General features: G+C 29.5%; 1 protein-coding gene across 1 annotated transcript; it reads left to right on the top strand.

Moving 5' to 3' along the window:
• Nucleotides 1-5,304: 5,304 nt before the first annotated feature.
• LOC132746948 (intersectin-1-like) lies at nt 5,305-22,988 on the top strand. The gene is made up of 8 exons (XM_060736232.1): nt 5,305-7,283; nt 7,659-7,735; nt 8,281-8,317; nt 17,929-18,033; nt 18,420-18,590; nt 19,242-19,336; nt 19,855-19,891; nt 22,837-22,988. Exons 1-8 carry the CDS (start codon nt 7,226-7,228, stop codon nt 22,986-22,988), a joined length of 732 nt encoding a protein of 243 aa, XP_060592215.1. The 5' UTR covers nt 5,305-7,225.
• Nucleotides 22,989-26,298: the final 3,310 nt, after the last annotated feature.

Genomic DNA, 26,298 nt, shown 5'->3' with positions numbered 1-26,298 from the left:
ACTATGTCGTGGCCACGAGTTTTACTAAGTCGTGCGCATGAAAATAATTAGGTGGTGCGCACGAGATATCATGTCATATCCATGAGTTACTAAGTCATGGCCACGAATTACTAAATAAAATAAACCGGGGCTAATTTCTTCTCAAGTTATGGTATGGAAAAGGTCAACAGGCAATTAGTACGTACATACTGATCAATCCTATCACATAATGTTCCCCAAAAAGAGCAAAACTTAGTAAAGATTAAAATCTGATTTATTGGTCTTGGATAGTGACCTATTCTTATGATCCTTTATTTATGTATAATGTTTGAAGTGGATATCTTAAGTAGTGTAATAGATTGTAATAGATACGTTGAATGTAAAATTTTAACCAGAATTTTTTAAAGTTTAAAACATTCATAATTATATAATTTTATCTGATTGGTTAATTATCTCCTGGGCACGACTTAATTACCTCGTAAGCACAGCTTAGTAACTCCTGGCCAAGACATAGTATATTGTGGGCCCCACTTAAATATCTCTAGCGCACGAAAAAGTAACAGGTTGTCACGACATAGTATCTCGTTCGCCCAACTTAGTATTTCGTGAGCACATGATAATTAAAGACGCACACATGTCGACTCTTTGACATAAACATATATTCGTAAAAAAAGTTATAAACTTTACATTTAATTACTTCAGCGGAGAGAAGGTAAATTACTTTGAAATAATCTGCATAAGATTGTTTCCGTAAATTAATTTCATCAGAAAAAAAGACTAATTTTACAAGTGACAGAATATCTTATAAACTGTCATAATATTCAATGTCTAAATTAATTTGAGATCTTTTTTCATCTGAACATATAATGTCATCGTTAAACAAACCGCTCATTTATGCGTATCTTGGGCACAAGCGAAGTTTTGAGCAACTTATTTATTGAAATATTGGGTTAATGTGTAGGACTGGATAGATTATGGCGTGAGTTCACCCTTATCTCAGCTGTAATGTTATGGATCAGTTAGACAGATTCAAGCGTTTGATTATAAATAGGCGGGGTTATTTCCTTACTGTTTTAATTTTATAACACCTTTATACTATGCTATTACAGAGGGTTACAGGGTCTGTCATTTTATCGATTCATTTCATTAAAGAAAGGATAGATATAAAATACTTTAAGCAAAGGCCATTATACAGTGAAAATGTGTAGAAGATATGCATTATAATTATTATATGAATTAAATAAACGAGCTATGACAATTTTCTTATTAAAGTTATTTTCTTCTAGTTATCTTATTTACATTTACATTTTACGCTTTTCATGAACATTCATACAGAATCTGATTTAACAATATTGATAAAAGGGCTTTCATAATTCCAAACTGTATTCTTTTATTTCATTTTAATGCTTGTGATCAATAATATAAATGATGACCACCGTAAAACTAAGTTGTATCATAAAACAAGTTAATGTTGTTTCAATATTTGATTTCAGATATGTGAAACAAACAACACAAAACAACAGACGTGATAGACGAAATCAACAAGATATCACACAGTACCTGGATTTAAGAATTTGAACGATAATTTTATTGATTGTCTGACAACTTTCATTTCATTATGCTTTGCTTATTTATTTATTTTTGTTGTTTTATTTTTATCAATTAACAAATATATATTGAACAATAGATTCCACATGTATGGTACCATGTACGAATTAAAAATAAAAAATAAGAGAGGACCGAATTTTCATTTGTTTTTTTTTTCAAAACGCTAAAAAGAAGATAATACATGATTTAATAGATGATGTTTGAGTTCTTTTCAATAAATACAGATTTGTTTTCATCTATTGAAACTAGTATGAAAATAAATATTTCGAGACAAGTAAAATATATCAGAACTTTCATGCCACAATGTGAAAATTAATCCTGTATTAAATTTTATAGAAAAAAAAGAACTTGAATTTTCTGTTTATTGTATACGTTTTTCTTTTGTTCCGCAAAAAAATTTGACTACATTATAATTATTTGATTTGGCTGACTTAGAAGAATATAATCCGACAAGACAACTATGACAATATGGAAATAATTTCACTGCAGTGAAAAATAAATTAAACGGAACCACTTATATTTATGTAATAAATATTTTTTTTCAATATTTCTGAATTTATATTAAGAATATTCAAGAATATAATGAAAAGAGGATATGAAGTTTTATCTGTAATTGCGTGTTTTATTTCATCGGGTGATATAGAAATAAATATTTCACCAGTTGTTGTAGACACATATTAGATAAAATATTTTGATAATAATCAGTTTTTGGAAAACTATTGAATTGCCTGTTTATTATAGTTTTCTCTGTTTAAAAATGATTATTTATTTTTTTGTTTATTTTAATATGTATATTGACGAAAGTAGTTACGACACCAGTGATAAGTACGGAAAATATGCTACATTGTTTTTTTTTTAGTAAAAATACATAGAAAAATATGGAAAATGAAAATAAGCATTTAATTTCATCAATTCTTCTTAACTTTTTTTTTCGAAAATGCATAATGATTAAAACATATATTTAACACTACATTTATACATAAGAATTAAGTACAACATATGCCTATCGATTTTTTAAAAGTTTTATATTTTACTTGAATAAGTACGGTAAGTTATTTGATAAATATATTTATTTTCTTAACAGTAAGATGAAAAATGTACAGATAAATGTGATACATTGTATGTTATATAGCCCGTTATTATATTTTTCTTGTATACAAATTAATATCGGATGTATCCTTTTCTCTCTACTCTATATTCTCAAACAAGTATAAAAACACGAATCTAGAAATGATCAGACATTTGTGTTTTTTTTAACCCATGCCTTCTATTTCATATCTAAAAAATATTGACCGTCTACAATTAAAAGGTTTTTGTAATCTGCGTAAATTACTGTTATATTAACCCATTTGAAAGTAAGATGTGTGTTTTCATGAAATATTTCCGAACAACCATTTCCAACATTATCCTTAGAAAGTAAACCCATTTAAAATGATAGTGGTATCATATATCCGCCGAACGAACAGGTACAATGCGTTTCGTCTGAGGTTAAAAAGTTAGGGGAATTATTCCCCTAAGTCAGCTCTGTACTGTCTGTATCTGTGCATGTAAAATTGTTGCTGAAAAAGCGCCTTGAGGTCGCCCCCCAGAAAAGGGACATCTGGAATTTCCTTTTTTATTCTGGAACGCATTATCTGATAATCTTAATCCTCCTACATAATAGTTGTTTATAATAGTTTTACGCTTAATTTTATCTGTTTTACCATCCCATAAGAAGTTCAAAATTGCTGTTGTTTATCTTTAATAATATGGTCAGGTGGGTTTTCAAGAACTGTAAATGGATAAATTAGTTTTGGTAATGCAAATGTCTTAATTTCTGTGACTTTTCCCATCAATGTTAGTTTACGGTCTTGCCACTGTTTTGAGCATGTTTTAAATTCTTGTAGTTTAGTAGTTAAGCATATTCATTTTGGAGTCTGTGTAGAAAGTTATGCCAAGTGTTTTCGCATGTTTTGATGTCCAGGTGAAATTAATATTTTCTGCATATTTTAAATTCATTCTTTTGAGGGCTCCAACCTTCAAGACAACTGATTTTGATGTATTTAGTTTGAGACCAGATATATTTCCAAATTCATTAATGACTGATAAATTTTTCAAAAGAATATTTTTGTCCATTATTTATATATGTTGCATCATCAGCAAATAATGTCTGTTTGATTTCTTTATTATTTATCATAAATCCCTAAATGTCATTATCTTTTGCAATCCTGTTTGTTAAAAGTTGCATACATATGGTGAATAAGGAAGAAGAAAGGGGACATCCTTGTCTTACTCCCTGTTGAATATGAAAACTTTCTGACATGTGACCATTATTTATGATTACACTATTAATTTTGTTAGATAAGAGTTTTACCCATGAAATAAGTGATTCACCAAACTGAAAAAAGTGAAGACATTGAACAATAAAATCATGATTTGAGCTATCAAATGCTTTTTGATAATCAGAGAAGAATAGAATACCAGACTTGTTATTTTTTTCAATGTGTTCTATTATCTCAAATATAACTCGTACATTTTCTCCTATATAGCGTCCTTTCATAAAACCTGTTTGTTCATGACTAATTATTTTATGTAATACTTTCTTTATTCGAATAGTAATTGCTTTTGTAGCAATTTAAAAGTCAATATTTAAAAGACATAGAGGTCGCCAATTTGAAAGTGATGTTTGATCTTTACCTTCCTTAGGTATTAAGGTTATTATACTTTGTTTTTGAATTTCTGATAGTTCACCTTTTCTGTAGGCATAGTTTATACAGTTAACAAAATATGTTTTTATTTAATTCCAAAATATCTGATAAAATTCTGTAGTAAGTCCATCAGAGCCAGGTGATTTGTTATTTTTTTTTTCAAAAAGAGCAGTTTTACATTCATTTTCACTTAGAAAACCTTCACACATTTCTTGTTCTTCATTTGATAATTTATTTGTATTATCGTAAAAAAAGAAATATCTGTGTCTTTCTGTGGAACTTTATTGTACAATGATTTATAATATTTCACTTCTTGTAAAATCTGATCACTTTCAAAAATTCCTTTACCATCTATAACTTATTTCGAAAAACTTTTTTCTCAGCATGTCTCTTTTCTAAATTTGCAAAATATTTTGAGTTTTTTTTTCATTTCCTTTAACATGGACAGCTTTTGATCTTATTAATAAGCCATTTATTTTATTTTCATATAAATTTTATTCATTAATTTTGTTTCATAGATATTCTTTCTAGTACATCTTTTTCATCTTTATTATCGGTATTATAATCATTATTATTACTAATTTTATCGAATGTTTGATGTGCCCTGTTTAGATCAGCTAATTCTTTAATTAAAATGTTTTCTAATTGGTTTTCATTTTTTCTTTTATGTGTAGAATATTTTTATTGCAGTATTTCTTATTGTTCCTTTGATAAGTTCCCAAAGAATATCTGGTGATGCTTCTGAATTTATCATTACCGCCTCATTTATATTTTCATTTAACATCAATTTAAAATCATTGTCTAAAAAGATACTGTTATTAAGTTTAAAATATCCTGGTCCTCTATTAAAATTTCCAAGTTTAATATTTAAGGTAACGCACGAGTGGTCAAAAAAAATAATGACAAAAAATCTTACATTGTTTCCATAGTAAAAAGATTTCAAGGTTAATATGTCTCGTATTTGTTATATCTTTACTATGTTTTTGAGAAAATGCATTTAAAGGTTGCATTTGCGACGGCAAATTGGACTTTGCCACGGATTTTCGGTATTTTATCATAGCAAAAGCCTAGCCATATCTAACATTGCAACGAGTTGTAACTTTCCAATGGCAAAATTGCCAATGCAAGCGTCTTAAAATATTGGGAAAAATCTGACTGAATATTATTCTTACACATACTGTAGGTATCTCAAAATTTAAATATTCTGCCATGGCAAAATTTCGCCTAAGTATAGCCATGGCAAATTTAAACAAAGCATTAATTGTGAATTATCATTAAAATCATCCCAATCATCATCATTACCATCAACATTACCATTATTATCATTGTTCATCATAATAGTCATCATGATAAACACCATCATTTGCATCTAGGTGCTCATTCGGATATCATGTTGGGTAGGAAGTCAATGACTATCGGTGTAATTGGTTATTGCTGTTTTTTCCAAGAAAGCTATGGTGGCGCAGAGATATGAATAAAAAGTTTTTAAATCGGTATTCGATGGACAAATAAAACAATTAAAATAGAACAACAAAAAAAACCATCAAGCATCACTAACATCCTTATAATCATCATCATTACCATACCATTCTAATTCCATCCCAATTAGCATTATTCCCATCAGCATCCCATTATTAAATTTATATTATAAATAGTTACAAATCATCATCCCATAATCGTAATATGCGCCATCTTTCTCATCTTCATCGTCGTAATTTTTATGTCATATTCATCTTAATCAAATTTATAAACTTATTATATTTATTTATATTGATTATGAATTATTTATATGCTTTTCAATATATCTCAATGCAATATATAACATAATGTATGGACGGACTCTTATATCATAATTAATAATGCAATTCCATTTCAGCAATTTCAGCCTGTCCTTTTGTGTATGTACAAATACATACACATTCATACATTCAAAAATTAAATATTTGAGAAAAAAACCACGCGACGCTTCAAATAGAGAGGTTTTTTATAAGTGTCTAAATATCAATGATATCTTTACATATTCCTTTTTTAATGATATTCGTTTTGCGATCTAAACGTTCAGAGGTATGTATGACAAGTGTCATATTTATGCACTGCCGTGTCTACGTATACGTTCTGCGCTAGTTGTTGCAAAGAAAAGACCAGGAAGGTAATAAAATGGGACTCTTATTTGACCCTGATACGTTGTATCTAGGTATTTACTTCTGTTTGAAATTTTCACGTTAGAATTTTTTTTGCACAATAAGGTTTAAATAACGAAAACATATCAATGATGAAAAGGAATTATGTTCCTTAAATAAACATAAGCAATTTATCTGGGTAATTTTATGATTACAAACTTACACGTCCATAAGACAGTCGAATGCTATGATTTCATATGGACACAGAATGAATAAATGAATGATCGGACGAACGAACGAACGAACGGATGAAAAGGATGAATGAATGAATTCATCAATTAATGAATGAATTAATTCATGAATGAAAATTAATAAATAAATGAATAGTATGTATATAAAATTAAGCGGTAGCTCATTATTTCGATTTAGATCTGACAATCTTTTTGAAAATTGACAATTTTAAGATTTCTAATTCTTTTATAAAAATGGTTTATTATAAGAATCTTTAGCTAATTGTCACTTGTCATCACTAATAGCATCTATAACAAGGTTCATTACTCTTGCATCTTTTTTTTCCAAGAATCATCTTCGTTTCAATCACAGAACTTTGCTTTAAAAATGTTTAAATTTCACTCTTACTATCAGTGTTACTGAACGGATGATTACTTCAGGTCCATCGTTGTATCGATACACTATATATGTGTAAATTTTATAATTGAAGCTTTTAATAGTTCAGACTTTCTTTATTGCGCCCAGTATTTTAAAAGTCCAGCGTATCATATCCGCTTATAGCTCCTGATGATTTGATTTTCTCCTCTATATTAAGAATGCATGGACCCAGATGCTGACGATGAACAATATGATTCAAGAATGCCTCCCGATGCCGCAGGTAGCAGAGATTTTTATATATATTTAATTTCCAATGATCTGAATAGGAGATGCAAGTGGCAATGATTTTTTAATTATTCTTCTAATTATGAATAGGAATCATTTTACTGAAATAGTATCTCCTTTTATCTTGTTTACATAATGAATACGTTAAGGTTACAGTAAGCTTTGAAACCGCTTAATAAGTAAACATTCTTTTAAATGTTTTGATTTTTAATCCAAAGATATTTTCACCTTTGTTTCCTTTTGAAACTTATCAGATCGATTCAAAATGAAAACAATCTCTTAATTGGTAACTGATTAGATTTAAAGCAATTGAATTTTATTAAAAAAATTAAGAGCATCAATCATATTAACAACGTATTCTATAAATAAGCACCTCCGATTGAAAATAAACCATCGCCTGGACCCATACGGCGACGAAGGAAAACGTTGCACGAAAGTTATGATACGGTAATTATAGTATTTACTTTGTTATTTTCTTCTTTTTAATATCTTGTAATTTAACTAGATTTTGCATTAATCATCCCTTCGACTTTGTGGTCGGCGAGGATAGGAAACAATGATAACGGAACTTTTCTATTTGTTTTTAATTCCGACTTTTGTCGCCTGTATACTTTAATCGCCTTGGATATGTGTTTTTCACGGAGTAAATGTTCATTACTTTCATTCATACATGTTATATAATAATTTTACAACAAGTTAGTTGATGATCAAGCTCATCGGAATATTTTACTAGTTAATGGTAATTTCTTTATTATGACTAACTAAAGTGTCTAAATTCTAGTTGTTACCCAATAATAGCTTCGTTGCAAAAATACAATAAAATAACATATCATTTAATTTTGACATCAACAACGCCTTTTTAATTCATTAACATTACTTGAATATTGGCACTTGTACTTTTCTTATAATTGTCATTTTTCCCTCGGTTTTATTTTAATTGAATCCCTATTATATCAAAAGTGGGTCCAAATCAGTTCAATTTCAATTTGTAGGTACAGCTTCGGGAAATTGAGCAAACACACACACCAGGTAAAGTTTCAATTTATTTTATGTTTTAATTCACAAGCACCTTTTAAGTATTCATTAAATTAATGTTTTTCTTTTTATTAACGATAATGCATTGACATGGCGCGCGTGGCCAAGTAGTTAAGTTTATTGACTTCATACCACTTGCCCCTCACCACAATGGTTTCGAATCCTGATGACTGAGATTCTTTCATGTGAGGAAGCTATCAAGCTAGATTCGGTGGTTCTACTCAATTCTTTGTGCTTGAAATAAAGCACGGAAGGGCACCCGAGGTGTATATTATGTCTGTGCGACGTAAACCCCAATCAAACAAACATAATGTAAAAAACATAATGCTTTTTATAAAACAAGAACCATAACAATCCCACGAAACCTTAAATTGTACAGTAAACACTCTGGAAACCGAAGAATAAAATTCTACCAAAAATCTGGGAAACAAAGTGATCCCTCAGAAACATTTATCACAACAAAAATACAAGAGAATTGCAGAGTCAGTTTAATTGAGTCTGTACATGAGGGATAATGACTACGTGCAACATCCCTCAGGTCCCCTAAAGACACAGATATCAACACTACAAATAATCGTTTAATAGCCAAGGTCCGGCTTTCAAAAACTTTTCCAGGGTCAGAACCTTTGCTTAAATCTCAATTCAATTTAGATTGAGATTTTTCTCAGTTTGGCTTTCACTAAAATTCCTGAGACAAAATCTGAGATTTGAGATTGATCTCAAAAATATTCAGACAAGGGTTCGGCTGTCTCCGATTAGGTTGCTGTGAAGCTAGATGTAATAGATTAGTAATATTTCCTTTCTGTTTAGTTATTGTAACAGATAAACATATATTATTCTAAATTGGGCAAAACGAGAAAGAATAAGCGATTAGACTAATTATTGTGCGGTAAAATCATGCCTCACGGCTGTAAGAAGTGTTAAAATCATGACGTCACAATTTTAATAATAAAACTATGATGCATATTTTATACTACTGTGCAAAAAATAAATTTGCTTCTCGTCAGACATCGTTCATATTTCAATAAAGAGGGAATGTTATTTTAAAGACATTTACATTTGATTATTGTTCAATTATTATCATCAGCAATTAAAATAGTTCACTGCGAAAATGTCAAATCATTTTCTCTATCTACTAATCAAGCATATAAGGAATTCAATTAATATAACCCATTTGTAATTGTTTGTACTAGAAAATATATAATCTCTTTTTGAAATTATGCTGTTAATACAAAATACAAAAGAAAACAACAACAACAACAACAACTAAATCAATGACAAAAACACAAAAACAAGAACAACAACAAAAATCATTTTATTTAATTGTCTTATACGTATATATATAATAATATTATGTTTTTTGTGTTTTTGTTTGTTTGTTTTTTGAGGCCCCAACTGGGTTACCCCGTTTATTTTCCTCGTAATAGGTCTGAAGGGGTCGAGGGCATCCCCATCATACCTTACATGTATTGCATATACAATTCAAACATATCAACATACATATCAATCAAATCATATACATAATATTGTATCACATTGCATAATGATTAACAGTTAACACATATACATGTAATTAATAAAATTAATAATTATATTATTTATTTACATTATAAAAGAAAATAACAGCGAAAATAACATCTGAAATAAATATCTTGCATGCTTTGAAGTTGTTTTCTTTTATATTAGTAGAATTATCAAATTTTGATGTAGTTATATCAGTTATTCAATAAGAGATTTAACAATTGCTCATCTATTGATTTCTTCTTCTGTCAAATTCATATTTTTATACATATTCCAAGCTAATTTCAAGCTATTTTTAAAACCAGTACAAGTAGGTAACAATTTGTTTCGCTTAGACAAATAAATGTATCTTTGTAATTCTAAAAACAAAATATCATATCTATAATCATTAAGTTCACAGCCTAGAATAAAAGATTTACAATTAAAAAAGGTATCAAATTTATGCATATATTCTTTCAGAAACTGAAATATTGGCTGAATCTTGTTGCATAATAAAAGTATCAGTGTTTCTTCTTGACATTCACAAAAAGTGCACATTTTAGTATTTAACTATTTTCATTTTAAATAAAAGAGAGTTTGTTGCCAATATTCTGTGAATAATTCTTGTCTGAAACAATTATATATATGAATCTTTAGTACATTTAAATACATAACCAAATATAAACTGCCAATTTAAGGTAATGTCTCCAAAGTATAATGTCCATTTTTCTTCACATGTTGGTATCTCTGTAGTTTTTGCCATGGTTTCATAAACATATTTATGATTGTTATTGACAACTATGATAGGTTTGATGTAACAACTTATAATAGGATACTGAACTGTAAGGCATTTTGGATACAAATATTAAGGTTTTGTGTGTATCTGTTTATTGCCAGTTTCAAACTATGATACTGTAAAAAATTAATTGTTTACATGTAATGTGTTCTATGTAGCTTTATTCTAAAAACTCTCCATGTTGATTTAAAATGTCATTACAAATCTAAATCCATGATCATATAAGGTTTTAATGAAATATAAATTACTTCCTGTTACCAATTTATGGTTATAAAATAGTGGCATATGTAACACTTGTTCAATATCATCAATATAAAGCTATCAATAAGTACAATATAGGCTTTCAAAACATCAATCCAGAATCTATTCTTCATCTTATCAATAATCAATTCACAGAACAATTTTGCAGTATCAAAAATTTTATCAATATTGAAAAGTGATTTCACAAGGTCAAAGCATTTTCCATCACAATTACTGACACACCTTTTAAGCCGTTTTATCTTTAAACTGTGTATATAACTATAAATATCAACCATGTTAAGACCACCATCTTTGTATGTCTTTGTCATAACTGATTGCTTTATTTTTGCCTTGTCTCCCCATATAAAGTCATAAAATAAATCATTAAGTGACTTTAAAAATATTGAACAAGGAGTTGGCAAACTTGTAAAACAATGTGTAAATAATGGAAGTAAAATAGACCTAACAACATTGACTTTACCTATTAACATTCTTTCTTTCTAATGACTTATACTATTTTTTACCTTTTGTAATTTTTCATAAAGATTTTAATCAATCATTTTATCTAAATCTACATCAAATATCAAACCTACCAATTTAAACTGTGTATCACCCCATGTAAGTTTCCATTTTGTCTTGATTGATCTAGTACTGTACTTAAGGGAATCTATCCAAATGACTGGTTTTATCAAAATTAACTTTTAGTCCAGAAATCTCTGAAAATATATTCAACACTTTTAGAGCATTATTAAATGATTTTTCAGTACCATCTAACAATAGTGATGTATCATCTGCAAATTGTGTAATTTTATATTCTTCATCATCTATAAATATACCTTTAACATCATTACATTGTTTTATTCTAATAGCCAACATTTCTGCGCATAAAATGAATATATACGGTGAAATTGGATCACCTTGCCTACAGTCTCGTTTAACTTTGAAGAATGTAGATAAAAAGCCATTTAGTATGACACAAGTTTCAGTATTGTGTAAAAATAATGATATCCATTTCCTTAACATAGGACCAAAATTAAACAGTGAAAGGCATTTTCTATAAATTTAAAAGATAATGTATCAAAACCTTTATCGAAATCGATCATCATAATTAAATATGGTATATTATTATCTTCAGTAAATTCCATTATATCATACAATAATCTAGTATTCTCTCCAATATATATATTTTTAACAACTCCAGTTTGATCTTTTGACACTAAAATATCTAAAACACCTTTAATTCTATTTGCTATACTACCAGATGCCAATTTATAAACAACATTTTATAAAGTTATTGGTCTGCAGTTTATCAAAAACTGTTTAGGTTTATTTTCTTTTGGAATACATGTGATTGTTCCTAATTTTTGACTTTTTGAAAAAGTATTTAATTATAAGCATAATTAATAGCCCTAACTACAAAATGTCCAATTCTGTTCCAAAACGTTTAAAGAAAATTGTTGTAAACCCATCACAACCCGGGCTTTTATCATTTTTCATATTCTTTAATGTTAAAGAAACTTCATCATATGAGAGTAAAGCTTAAGTGATTCATCATTTGTCAACTTAGTAACTGTACAATTTTCTCAGTTCTCTATCAACTCTGAAGTCACATTTACCTCATTTCTGAAGTCACATTTACCTCATTATATAAATTTTCATAATAGCAACAAGTTTTTTTTCTAATACGTATATCCTTTTGGACATAAATAAATGTTCCATTATCCATTTCTATAAAAAGTATGACTTTTCTGACAATGTGATTTCTCTAAACTTAACAAATAATTAGTAGGTTTTTCTCCAGATTTTATCCATTTTGACCTTGGCCTAATCATAGCTGATCTTAACAACTCATTTTGCTCATTTTGTAAATGTAACAACCTTTCTTTATTGTCATTTGTCAAATGTTGCTCTATAAAAATAATTTCATCCATAAGTTGTTTTTCAAACATATTTCTTTCTTTGACCTCAAAAGAGCTATAAGAAATGGTTTTACGTCTTATTTCCATAAGAAGTGTTTCTAAAAAAAGTTCATCATAAATAACAAATTCTATGTCTTTATTTTTTATATCTAACACATAATCAATATTATATACTGGTAAACAATATTGAAATTTAACTTCGTTTATTTTCTCATTAATAATATTTAAAAAAAATCAATATCCTGTAAAGGAGCATTGTTAAATTTCCATAAACCTTTTCCATGATTCACATGAATAAAACAAATATCTAAATATATTATTGAATGGTCAGACTTATAACTAATATCAATATCACATTTTATTTTATGCTTTTCAGTGGATTACTGATTTATCTGTGAAAATTATATTTGATAATTTCACAGTGAAAATTATCAAAATATAATTTCACACTTTTCAATGACGAAACTACTTTTTTAAGATTTTCCCCATGTTGTACCTCAATTTTATTTTTGCTGACTATTTCGTCAATATCAGACTGTTTAAAGAAAAGCAAAGCTGAAATTTATAAATAACTTATATGTCAAAAGTAATAAAAAGAAGAAAACTTACAGTAAGTTACTTCTATTCATTAAAATTACCAATCACCAAATATCGTCTCTTTAATTTTTTGTTTCATTTTTACAGTCTGAAAAATACATTCCTTCCACATGCAAAACTGCTCTTGATGACATTTGGGAACATTTAAGTATCCTACGAGCAAAAACTGCAGAATGCTTTATGAAAACTTGAAAAGCAATGACAGCTTTCAGTCGAAGAATATGTAAAACAACCCAGCATTCGTAAGGCTTCCAAGTTTTCCAATTTCCTATCCACTTTTTTGAATGTTTACACATCTGTTAACACTTATTTATTGTCTGTTACAATCCTCATATAAGTTTTCTTTCTTTTAAAAAGGTGTATGACTAACAAATCCAAATGATATCCCTCTGAATCAAACACAATTATTTTCCTCCAGTGAAATACACAACTTTAAAAATGGCGGCCGCTTACATTTAACAAAGCCAGGTCTAATATAATTACGCAGTCAGTAACAGAAATATGGATGGATGGTTGGACTTTTTATCCTACTAGAATTGTTTGTTTTTATCATTTAAACATTGGATCAGACATATTTTTTAATAAAATGAATACTATCACCACCATTTAACGTTGATTGTGGAACTTATTTTTCAGCCCATGACTTCTTGAATTTAATGAGAAATTCGACTTTTTTGAGGCTCTAAATGGGAAAACAGATTTTAATATTAACGTAAATATTAAGGAAATTTCGTTTTAACTTGTTTTTAAGCATAAAATAAAAAGAAAATTTGTTTGTTTGTTGTGTAAGATGTAATTTTATTTCATCTCGTGAACTTTAAAAACAGTATTCTCACTCGTGGCTACGCCACTCGTGAGAATACTGTTTTTAAAGCCCACTCGATGAAATAAAATTTCATCTTACACACAAACAAACAAATATCCTCTATTTCTTACATATTGATACAAATCTCTTGAGAGGAGAAAAAAATCTAATCTACCTTGCTGTATAGGATTTGTGCGTCGCCATGTGTATTTTTTGACATTACCACGCAACTCTCTAAACAGGTCAACAAATTTTTTTATCTTCAAAATCTATAATATCTAGTAAAACATTCCTTAGGCTAGCTTTAATATCATTATTTCTTGATTTATAATTATGATAACCTAAAGCAGAATTTTGTACTTAGATTATAGTCTCCACAAATTATTAGAGAGTCATTCTCATTAAAGGTATCAATATCATTAAAAAAAACTTTAAAAACAATTTGGACTATCTACGTTAAGGGCATAAATATTGACTAATATAAAAGTTGAAGAGTCAAACAATACCTGTAAAATTATATATCATCCATTATCATCAGTTTTAAATGAATTAATTTTAATATTTAAATTCTCTCTGAATAAAATTGCTACAACTTTGGCATTTGATTTTCCATGACTAAAATAGCCTAAACCATTCCACTCAGAATAAATTTCATTTTCTATATGTTTTACAAAATGGGTTTCTTGCAGACAAAGTTTATCAGCTTCTTTAGTTTGAAAAAGATTTAACACATCACATCTTTTAATACTATCATTTAAACTACGGCAATTGTAACAGAAAATGTTGAGACTTCTCATAATATTGATTCATTTATACATTTCCTTCTATTTATACAATTCAAGTGACAACTACATCTGAGTAATATTATATACACCAAATAAAACAATAATTCAAGCCTCAACAAGGTACAAATAAAATGATATATTAGTAAAACAAAAATAAACAGCATTGCAACAAAAATAAACTAATGTTTTAAAAACAATCTTTACACAAAAACACAGTACACACAAGTCACTGGATTTATATATTGTTCTATAATTGGATATAACTGTAAATTTATTGAAAAACCTTGTTTGTTCTAAAACTAGCATTATATTTATACATAAGCCAAAAATTAGGATAGTTATTATTCACATGTACTTAAAAATGAACACTAGTGAAGAATGAAAATTGAAAGGGACGATAGAAATAGTGAAATGGTTTATAAAGATAAATATCAATTCTAAGGATTCAATAACAAATCACATTATTGTTTTATGTTAATAAAAAAAAACACGTTCAAACAAACCAACAAATCAGAACAGGCAGCAATGCTATTATAATGTACAATGTTTATACTTAATTGTCTGTTTGAGTTCACTTTATCTCCTTCCACTGTTGGAACGGGCTTTGGATGCAGCAATAACTTCATTTAATATGTTGTCATATAAGTCAAACTAAGTGCGATTTTTTGTGTGTGTCATTCCATATACAGAATCATTAAAGTACCAAGCACTTTCTATATCAGTATTTAGTTTTAAGCGGTTAATCAAACCAGTGTTGGCTGATGTGACGTCATCTACCAGTCTATGAGCAATCCTTTTCATTTCTTTCTTTTTTTCATCAATCTGGACTTAACATTGTTATTGATAGTTTTCATATAATAATTAAGCACTGGTCTTATTCCATCTTTTCTTGTTGGGATACGATGTAGGGCAAACACCTCTTTTTTAACTACCTCTACATTCTGTGTTGCAAAGATATTACAAACTTTTGTCAAAAGGTTGTTGTTATTTACACCTTCATCTTCTTGAACATCCATTATTTTTAAATTATTTTTACGTTAGTATTGTTCATTGTAGTTGGAGTTTTTCAAAGCTTCCTTGCTTCTCTTTTCATTGTGTTTGATTTGTTCTTCTAAGTCATTTATTTTTTTTTATAATGTTGTTTCTGTAGATTTTAGCTGGTCTGTCAATTGTTGATTTTCAAATGTTATAGAGTCAATTTTTTCATTAATTTTTTTTCTTGAACCTTATTCTATATATCTTCATGCATCTTTTTTTTCAAGTTTATCCATAATGTTACAAACAGTTTTTTTAATCAGACCTTCAATATCCTCTTTTTTAAGAACATGCTCCAGATTCTGTTTTACTCCGCTAAGTTTCTCATTCATTTCATCTAGTTGTGTTTGAATAATGGACAAACCAAGCACACTAGTATTGCTTTCTTCACTGACATCAGAATGAGTTCTTTTATTTTTAAGAGATGGTCCATCTGTATAAGATTTCCCTTTCAATGACTTATGTTGTTGTTGGCGATTATGCTTAGTATTACCCAATGTCTGACCTTGTCCTCTATTTGACATTGTATTCAGATTATATTGTATTTTTTATAAACAAAAATAATGGCCACGAAAAGAAGTTCAAACTTTTGGCCTGCAGATACTTCTGATCAGTTAACCTGTTAACAGTTTTCTTTTGTATAAACCTGTATTATAGTGTGTCTATTATAGAAGTTAATCCTTTGTATGTCTTCTCAGTAATTCAATAGTTCACTGTTATCAATTTTACACAGGTTAAATCAAATACACAAGTATAGGTAAATCCAATCCAATGCAGACAAAGACAAAAAACACTTTGTGCACAATTTCTAAAAAATCACTATTTCTTTCAGAAATCTGACATAATATTAGATAATTTCATCTGCTACAATTTGGTGTAAAAAATGACACTAATTAATCTCTTAATCCATGTGTTTTTGTGAAAAAAACTGAAGAACAACGTTTAGCAAAACATTTGATGAAACCCACAGGCAAAAAAAAAAAAAAAAAAACAACAACAAGAATCGTGTTTCTGTTGCGCCTCAAATTTGTACATTTCGCCAGCTTACATTCATAGCAACTATTTACTTCAAAACAAAGAAAATCTTTGTGGCATATCTTAATTAATACCAACATGTCAAGATAGCCGTTTATGTCCTTGGGACAACACAGTCTCAGTAGAGATTTCAAGTGTTGAAACAAAGTTAAGAGAAAGCCAACATGAGACTTGCTCAGGTAAGAAGGTCAGACAATATTGAGACAATCTTAGGATGAGATTTGTCTCAGTTGTGAACGTTAGCGAAAGCAGGGCCCGGGCAAAAGAAACTGACATTACTCCATGTTTCACAACCGAATATTGATAATACATTGTATTTCATAACTATGTCAATGAGAAAAATAAAACATTCTGACGGGTGTTTTTTCCACACCTTCATAGATAAAGAAGAGATAACTTGTTTAACTGGTTTTTGGATATTTCACCTGTTCTAATTATATTTTAATCCATATTACAATACACAAAAAGTTGACATTTAAAGTTTATATTATGCTCAAATTTGATATTTGAAAAAAAAAAAGATAATTATTATACAGTCTCGTTTGAAATGTATAGTTAACATCATTTGAATACATACAAAGAAAATATGTTACGTTTTAAATTCAACACACTACAGATAAACACAGTAAGATTACATAGTGTCATTAAAATTCTGGCAGTTTTTATAAGAATGGACCAATTTATTTGACAAGTGATCAGGAATGCAGCTTCCCAAACATAGATTACACACTCACTTATTCATATTCGACATAGTAAGGTAGAATGTACTAGATTCCAATACTACTGTTGGTAGCTTGACACATTTAAACTGTTCTAAATTTAAAGCTTTGCTAATTTTTACACATATTCACAAGGCTAAATGTTAAGAAATAAATGCTGTTTTTAATGTATAGGATCTCCAATTCTAAGTACAGAACGAGAACAAGAAGCACACACAGATCCTGCATTTCATGTACAATCAGGTCACGATACGATATCAGTACCTCAACAAAAGCCTGGTAAATTCAAATACAGCAAAGATACATTTGTATAATCTGAGGTTGATAATGAAGAAGACCTAAAATAAGCGTTCCGAACAGATATGAACGAAATGAGATAAATGTTTTGATAATTTATAGTATTCAATTAAATGACAGTACATTGTACAGTATGTACAAATTATTTAGACCTGAAAGTTCCTGCATATTAAAATATTTCTTGTTTGAGCTAAAATGGATTTACGATATTAAGTTTATTAACTTGTAATCAGGTCAATCTGTTTGTTGAACGTTAGTGTACGAAACGTAATTTGAACTATCTATGTAGTAAATTAAAAACAACAACGGCATATGAACAGCACCAGTGAAGTATTCATTATATTTAATTGTTTTTTCTTTATGTTAAGAAAAATATATAGCTTTGTACGATTACGAACCAAGCTCGGATGATGATATGGAAATCAAGGCAGGACAGGTTGTGACGGTTTGGGAAAAATGTGGTGATTGGTTCTGTGGTGAAGCAAGCGGGAGATATGGATACTTCCCTGGGAATTATGTACAGAAAGCTGAAGATACAGGTGGTGACTTAACATATATTGTATATATGTATTTTCAATGAATATGAGATGCAAGTCGCAAGGAACACTTTCTGACGTCCAAATCATCTTATAAGAATTGTTTTAATTAATTGGCAAATGCCTGTATTCTGTTAACATAATCATAATGAACACGTTAGAAAACATTTATTTATACTAATAAATCTAGTCTGATTGTCTCGAAAGGAATAAGCTAATTTAAACACTTCTGAAACAGTCCTGGAACAAAAAAGTGCTAAGCAATGGGTGAAAAGTTTTTTGCTCATGGACGTAACGGCTGACTCTGACGGGTTGTGAACCAACATGGTCAGCAATCCTTAGGTTACTAGTCCGACGCGTAAACCACTCGGTCACGCTGTCACCTAAAGGTACCTATAAGTATTTGAATTGTGAATACGATGGTGATGATAATTATGGTTTTTATAATTTGTCACTAAGTGTACAATATTTCAAATGTTTTTAATTATTTTATCCCCAAGTTATTATCACTTTTTAAATTCGTTTCCTTTCGAAAAGTATCGAAATCGATTTAAAAAAATGAAAATCTATAAATTCATATATGGTTAGAGCTTAAGCTATTGACTTTCATTTTAACATTAAGAGCATAAAACTTTAACAACATATTTTATAAAGCTGCACCTCCGATTGCAAAGAAACCATCACCTGATACGATACTGCGACGAAGAAGCATGTTGGATATAAGAACGGATACGATACCTACTCATTACGTATGTTTTTTTATCAACATAACTTCTTATAAAATATAGATTTACATTTTCCATCCCGGTGGCAAGGACAGGAAACAAATGATATCGGAGCTATTGATCATTTCTTTGACTTAAAATGGAATGTAACTCTTTGCCAACTACGAAGTTGATGACCGAGCTCATCGGAATCTTTTAGTAGCGTAACAGTCATTTAATTAATAATATGACTTACTTCCGTGTAAGTGTTCAGTTGACCGGGTTTTGTTTATAGATATATTAATCAGAAGATTTAGAAGGACATTGCTTTACATTTATGCATTTTAAGTCAATACCCATCCATCGAAAGATAAAGTGAATAAGTACGATTAATTTATATATCATGTACTTTTGCCATACCTTTTTGATATAGATATCATCCTCTTGAATCAGAAGAATAACTTATTTGCAATTGTATAATTTGTATGATTGTCATAGTTCATAAAATTGCATCACTGTTATATCAAAATTGTGTCCAAATAATTTCAATTTTAACTTTGTAGGTACATCGTCGGGACATTGTGCAAACCCAATTACCAGGTATAGTTTTCAATTGATTTGGTGTTGTAATTCACAAGCACCTTTTTCTAAAACATTTTAAAAGAAAACATTAAGTATTTTGTATTCATTTATTTATATGAGACACTAAGACTAAGTCAAGCCAAAGTATATTGTTTAAAGTTAAAATATATAACCTTTTTGAATTAAGAATAATTCAATTAATGGTCATCCGTCGGCGAGTGATTAAGACTGATGACTTCCAACCACTTGTCACTCACCGCTACGGTTTCAAATCTTTTCGAGGTATACTGTTCAGACACTGGAAAACAGCCACACCGAGACAACCTTTTCCTGTTTCAGATATACTCGTACAATTGCCGCTTTGCATTGTCATGCAACAACCTGACACCACGGAGACCAGTTTTGGTCGACGGTTTTTGAAATATTTCATTTATTTATGAAGGACCTCGCTTTTGTAAAACTTAACATTTGCAGATTTACCCTTTGCTGCGGCAAATAGGAAATAGCAGGACCTTGTTTTGTAAAGAAAATTGCATACATGACCTTTTTGACGTTCATGGTGCGTTTTTGCTATGAAAAGTCTTTGACTTCCTTTCTTTGGTTGCCCATATTTGTTATGGTTCTTTCGCTTTTGCTCATAAAAGTGAAACCACGTCTAATCGCCAGTGATGATATTTGCAAAAGATCGATTGTTGTATTCAGGGAGCTGTTTCAACAATTGTTTAAAGATTCTTTCCCTAAGACAGTTTTGCTCTTTTTGTAAGGGGGTGGGATTACAATCTGGCACTTATCCTTCTCATTTTTAAATCACATCTTAGAATTGTTTGGAGCGACTCCTACCAAGATACTAAATTTATTCAGCTATATACCTAGTTGTAAATCTTGCATCAGTAGCAATCAAATCCTTTAATTTTTCAACCGTTTTTGGGCGAAGTTTTTAGTTTTCGTACGGCGTGCATCAGGTGCATCTTTTTCTGAATCCACAACTCTTTTAAGTTTCTTACACCTGCGTGTGAACAGATGAAAAAGAAAGTTCAGTGTTCCAATAAATACGACATATTTTCATTAATTATATATAAGAATACAGCGGTTCATGATATAGAACTTTATTTGGTCAGTGAAAGGATACCTTTTTACCAACGATTTTAGCTTAAGTATATACGAGAAGATAGCGTTTATCGCTAGACTGAACTGATTTATAAATGTATTGTATCAATGGAAAGCTTACACAACCTTCTATACGATACATGTACATACAGTTCGTGCAAAACCTTGTTAAAAGTTAGATATTGGCTTAGTTGCATTCATATTTGAACACCCCTCGGACATCAAATCGAAAAATAATATCGTATTGACATTGATTTTGTTGGGGTAGCAAGGGGTAGAGTAAATAAATACGAAGCGAGCTCCTCATACGAGCTTGCTAATGTCAAGTAAACTCTAGTTATTGACCTGAAACCAAATTCGTCTTTTTTTGTTAAAGTGACATTGAACACTACCCTACGTAGCGCTAAAACAAACTAATGTTAGGTCGTAATATAAGTTTGCTTTACACAAGATTTCGTTGAAATATCTCATAACTAGCTTTAGTTATTGAACGGAAACAAATTTTCTATATTTAGTTAAATGACCTTGACCTTGACCACAGGGTGATCCTAAAGCAATCCCATCCTTGGTCTGATTGCAATTATTCATTCTAAAAATCAGTTATATTGACCGGAAACCGATTTCCTGTTTCAAGTAACATTAACATAGACCTTGATCATAAGGAGGCTCAAAATCCATAGCAAGGACTTTACATAAGCTTTATAGGAAACAAATTTCAATGTAATTACTCATTCCAAAACTCTAGTTATTAACCGGAAAAAATATTTTCTCTATAAAGTAACTGTTAAAGCGACCATATCCCTACAAAACCCAAAGCTATCCCACGCGACGGCTTTGTTTGAAACTCATTGAAACATTCATTCCTTTCTTTAGTCTTTGACCGGCTATCGTTTTTCTATTTCTATAAAGTTACTTAATCATAACCCTAGTTGGCCGTAATGCAATATCAAGCGATATCTTATATACAATGTTTTTTTAATTAAATATATCATCCTTGGTTCTAGTTATTGACCGGAAACCATGTTGTTTGATAAACGTCTGTCTGCCCATCGGCGGCCGCGAATCCACTTTAAAACTATCTCATTTCCAGGAGTTTCAATTTTGCTGTCTGACAAGGCTCTGCATGTTTTGTTTTCTTCCGTATAAAGAAAAACCAACACGGTGTTGGTCATATGTCCACAATCATGTTTTCCGGGTAGAGTTATACCTCATTTGTCCTTCCTAGCATTATTTCAAACACAACCAGAATATGATAAAAAAAACACCAACGTCCGTACGCTAGCTGGATAGCTTCCTCATATCAATGAATTTACAGGAGTGTGGGTCAAATGGTTTGAAGCCAATGACCAGAACCACTCGGTCACAGGGGCCCCGACCAGGTTCTAGACTGTTGGTAATTAACTACTGAAATTTTTTAACACTTGCAATCTCTGCAAATCTTTTACACTTATTCACCAGGCTAAATGTAAATTTTATTTATTTGTATCGTTGGGTTTTACGTCACACCGAAAACTTTAAGTAAGCGTTCCGGACAGATATCATCGAAATTATTTGTATTTGTGGCTTTAGATAAATGTTTTGATTATTAATTGTATTCAAATGAATAATATTATGAACAAATTATTAAGGCTAAAATTTTCTGCATATTTACACATTTCTTTCTTTTGCGCTGAAATGGACTTTTAACATTTCTTGTTAGTTATTTTAACTGAGCGTTATTGTACAAAACGTAAAAACTATCTATGTGGTAAATTCACAACTGAAACGGCGTATTTAAGCTGTAAAGGACTCATTATATTTATTTTTTGTTAAGAAAACTATATAGCTTAAATATAATCAAGGTTGGTTCCTTGCAGAAGCAAGTGGGAGACGTGGAAACATCCCTGGGAATTACCTAAGGAAAGCAGCTCAAGATATTAATCCAGGTGCGGACTTTACAAATGAATTGGAGAAGGCATTACTTCGTCGCCGTGCTAAGTCAGAAGAAATTGTTCTTAAAGAAGAATAATAAATATGTACACATTACAGAAAGAGATTTATTTTTCATCAATATCAATCAAAGCCAAATTGTAAATTAAATGAATAAGACAAATTGTATTTCATAAACAAGACAAAATATTTATTTCAAGGAACAGATAATTATATCATATTATACGCAAAATACTATCTTATTGTATATTCGATCACTTCTACCCATGAAACATATAAGACATGACACAGATAGTATAAAGTATCTTCTCTGTTGTTCACTAGAACATGATATATGTAACAACATTTTATACAACAATATCAATTTGTTTCTCAAATTCACAATTAGTTTTGTTAAGTCACGTGTTGAATGATTCTGAATGACATTTCTTCTGGTTGCTGGTTTAAAGTAGAACTGTTATACATAATTTGTTTTATTTGTATTTAATATGGAAGCCAAAATTTGTCTTTACATTTTGCTTCATTGTGAAAAATTTAGTTCGCATTCATTCTTACATTCATTTGGTAATAAGCATCTACAATGCTGTTTAACTATAATTTAAACATTATAATACTTATATTTGCCCTCTCTATAGTACAACATATTATATAGAGGATATTTGTTAAGTTAAGTGTAAGATCGGAATATATTTCACCGAGTGAGCACCAAAAGGTATATTTCACAAGTGGCGCAGCCACGAGTGGAATAAAAACATTTGGTGTTCACGAGGTGAAATATATGTCAATCTTACACTTAACTAAACAATTTTTTTTATTATATGCAAAATAACGTTTAAAAAGACGTTTTTACCTAATGCTTAATGAAAAGTGCGCCAAAAATTAAAACAAAGTGACGTCATTTACGACGTTACGCCAGTAAGTTGGTTTCCAGTACTGTGCACGCTGGTATTTCACTTAAACAACGTAACGGGCTTAAATTCAAAACAGGGAAAAATATTAATTTGATAATTTCACTGTTTCAAACAGTGAAATAACAGTTTTATTTCATTGATATATTTCTATAAACTATCGAAAAGCATGTAATAAAAACATTTTACAGGCTATGTTGGTCCAAATATTGATCCTGATACTAAATTTGTCTTTATTGTTATCCTATCATTATAATTATGATATTTTAATGAACTGTTTAATATTTAAAGTCGTTTTCGGAAGTTTTCATACAGACATAGGCAAAATTAAAACTGTTCAAAAGAATTCTTTTAAACTTGGCATGTTTTTAGAATATGATAACAGAAACGTTTTAAGCGAAACACAATTGGGGTCAACGTTTTCATTTTTCATAACTCTGTTATCATATTCTAACAACATGCCAAGTATTGAACAGTTATAGTTTTGCCTATATGTCTATATGAAAACTCCCGAAAACGTCCTCAGTTCTAATTTAAAAAATAGTTTTTTTCTTTCTTTCAAAATCAACACTTTGTAACATTTTGTTTTTTACCATTTAATGTTATCCCAGTTTAAGATCAATTTAAATTTCATGAAACAATGAATTAAAATCAAGATAAGGCTTTTGATTGGGCCTGAAGTTAAAATTACATTCTTATGCAAAACATTTGGATGAAAACCGGTTTCCAGTGAATGCCACTTAATCTAAATATTTCTTCCACCTTAACCTAAATATAAAACTATTATATTCATCTTTAACTTGCCATCATATCTTTTGATGCAGGTTCCTGGGGTCAAGGGAAGCCAAAATTATCATAATCTGTGTTCAATGTTCTTGCGTAAAATTTTTTTGCAGACGTTAAATAGCCGCATTTTAATTTATTTTATGGTCTAATTATTATTATTCAAAACAAAGCATTGATATTTAAGTGATGGGAAAATGAACGTGTCACAAGACGATATCCTTGACAATATATCGTAGGCAGTTTTCAGAAACTGAATAAAAGTAAAATGCGGGAAGATTTCTAATTGTGGAAGGAATCATACCTTAAACTGCATCTGACATTTAACGCAAGGCCCATTATGACTAAGTAATGCGTTTTTATTGCTAAAAAACTTTATATTTTGATAAACTTTGTAGCTTCTAAAAAAACTGATTTATTTGCAGTTAACTAAACGATATTCTGTTCTTGTTGTTTATATCTTTATCGAAGTTAAAATACTACTTAGTTAATATGTTGCTATTTAAAAGGCAAATTGTTTTCACAATTTATTCTATTGTCCTCAGCCAACAATTTTCCAACAAGCTCTTAAAAGTTTAACCCATGATTTAGATGTCTTTTCAGATTAATTTATATTCTCCACTTTAAAACAAAAAGGGGACACAATTTAAAAACTTTCTGAGGGATAATGCGCCCTACAATACCATTAGTTGTAATATTTTTTAATTCTACAGAATTCAGCCTTTTTTAACCGACTTAAAAACATTACTCACATAACACGTAATATTAGCATGTTACATACTTTTGCTAATGTATTAGTTTCCAGGTTGTTTCCCCTTCTTTTGTATTTCTTACTATTCTATTAAAATTAAAAAAATATGACACTAAGTTTGTAATTCCTTTATTACTTTGATTCAAAACAACAGTTTGTTTAATTTGATTTGAAGATAATTACCTTTAGTTTGAAAAAGATTGTTGTTTTTTTTTTTTTTTTTTGTTTTTTTTTGTGGAAATAAAAAGTAAATGAATATATTTTTTTTTATTTTCGACACTTTTGTTATTTCAATTTATGTAACTAAATTAAATGGATTAGAAAATATATATCAATTCTGAGTGCATTGTTGTACATTAATGGCACGGTTTGTGTTTAAATTTTTCTAAGGAATATAATCACGAGTGATTAATTACAAAGCAAATTTGAACGAAAAAACATGCATTTATTACAGTAGGAACTGTACTTTACGGTCACCTCTTTTCGGCGGTCACCTGACATTAAATGGCCATTTATACTATAATGCAAATAATTAATATATATTTTTATTCTAACACGTCAGGAGAAAATATGTAGTTGGATTAAATGTTTGATTGGATGGTTAAATTTGTTTTCACCTGTTAGTTTCCAAAAGAAACGTCCTGTAAAGGCTGTTCCTTCGGTTGAAAAAAAAAACTGTCAGTTAAGTCTTCCGTTTTTTATGCACACACATTTTGGAGAATAATGAATTTTTGAAAAGTGGATTTACAATTTATGTGTGGTTTATTTGTTTCACTTTATGTTTTTTCAAGCAAGACATAAATTATTTATAGTGAAATAAATGTGAAATTTAACTTGTTTGCGACGATTGAAATAGCGTTCTTTGTTGGACTGTTTTAGCAAGCGATATTTGGCGCTATATATTGTGACGTCATGTAAGCAAACACTTTAAACGTCTGTGCAGCGTT

Source organism: Ruditapes philippinarum, unplaced genomic scaffold (genome assembly GCF_026571515.1).
Source record: "Ruditapes philippinarum isolate M1 unplaced genomic scaffold, ASM2657151v2 ctg11439_1_1_1_1, whole genome shotgun sequence".
NCBI classification, from domain to species: domain Eukaryota; kingdom Metazoa; phylum Mollusca; class Bivalvia; order Venerida; family Veneridae; genus Ruditapes; species Ruditapes philippinarum.
Note: the sequence above shows the minus strand (reverse complement) of the source record. Positions and strands in the feature narration are given on the sequence as shown.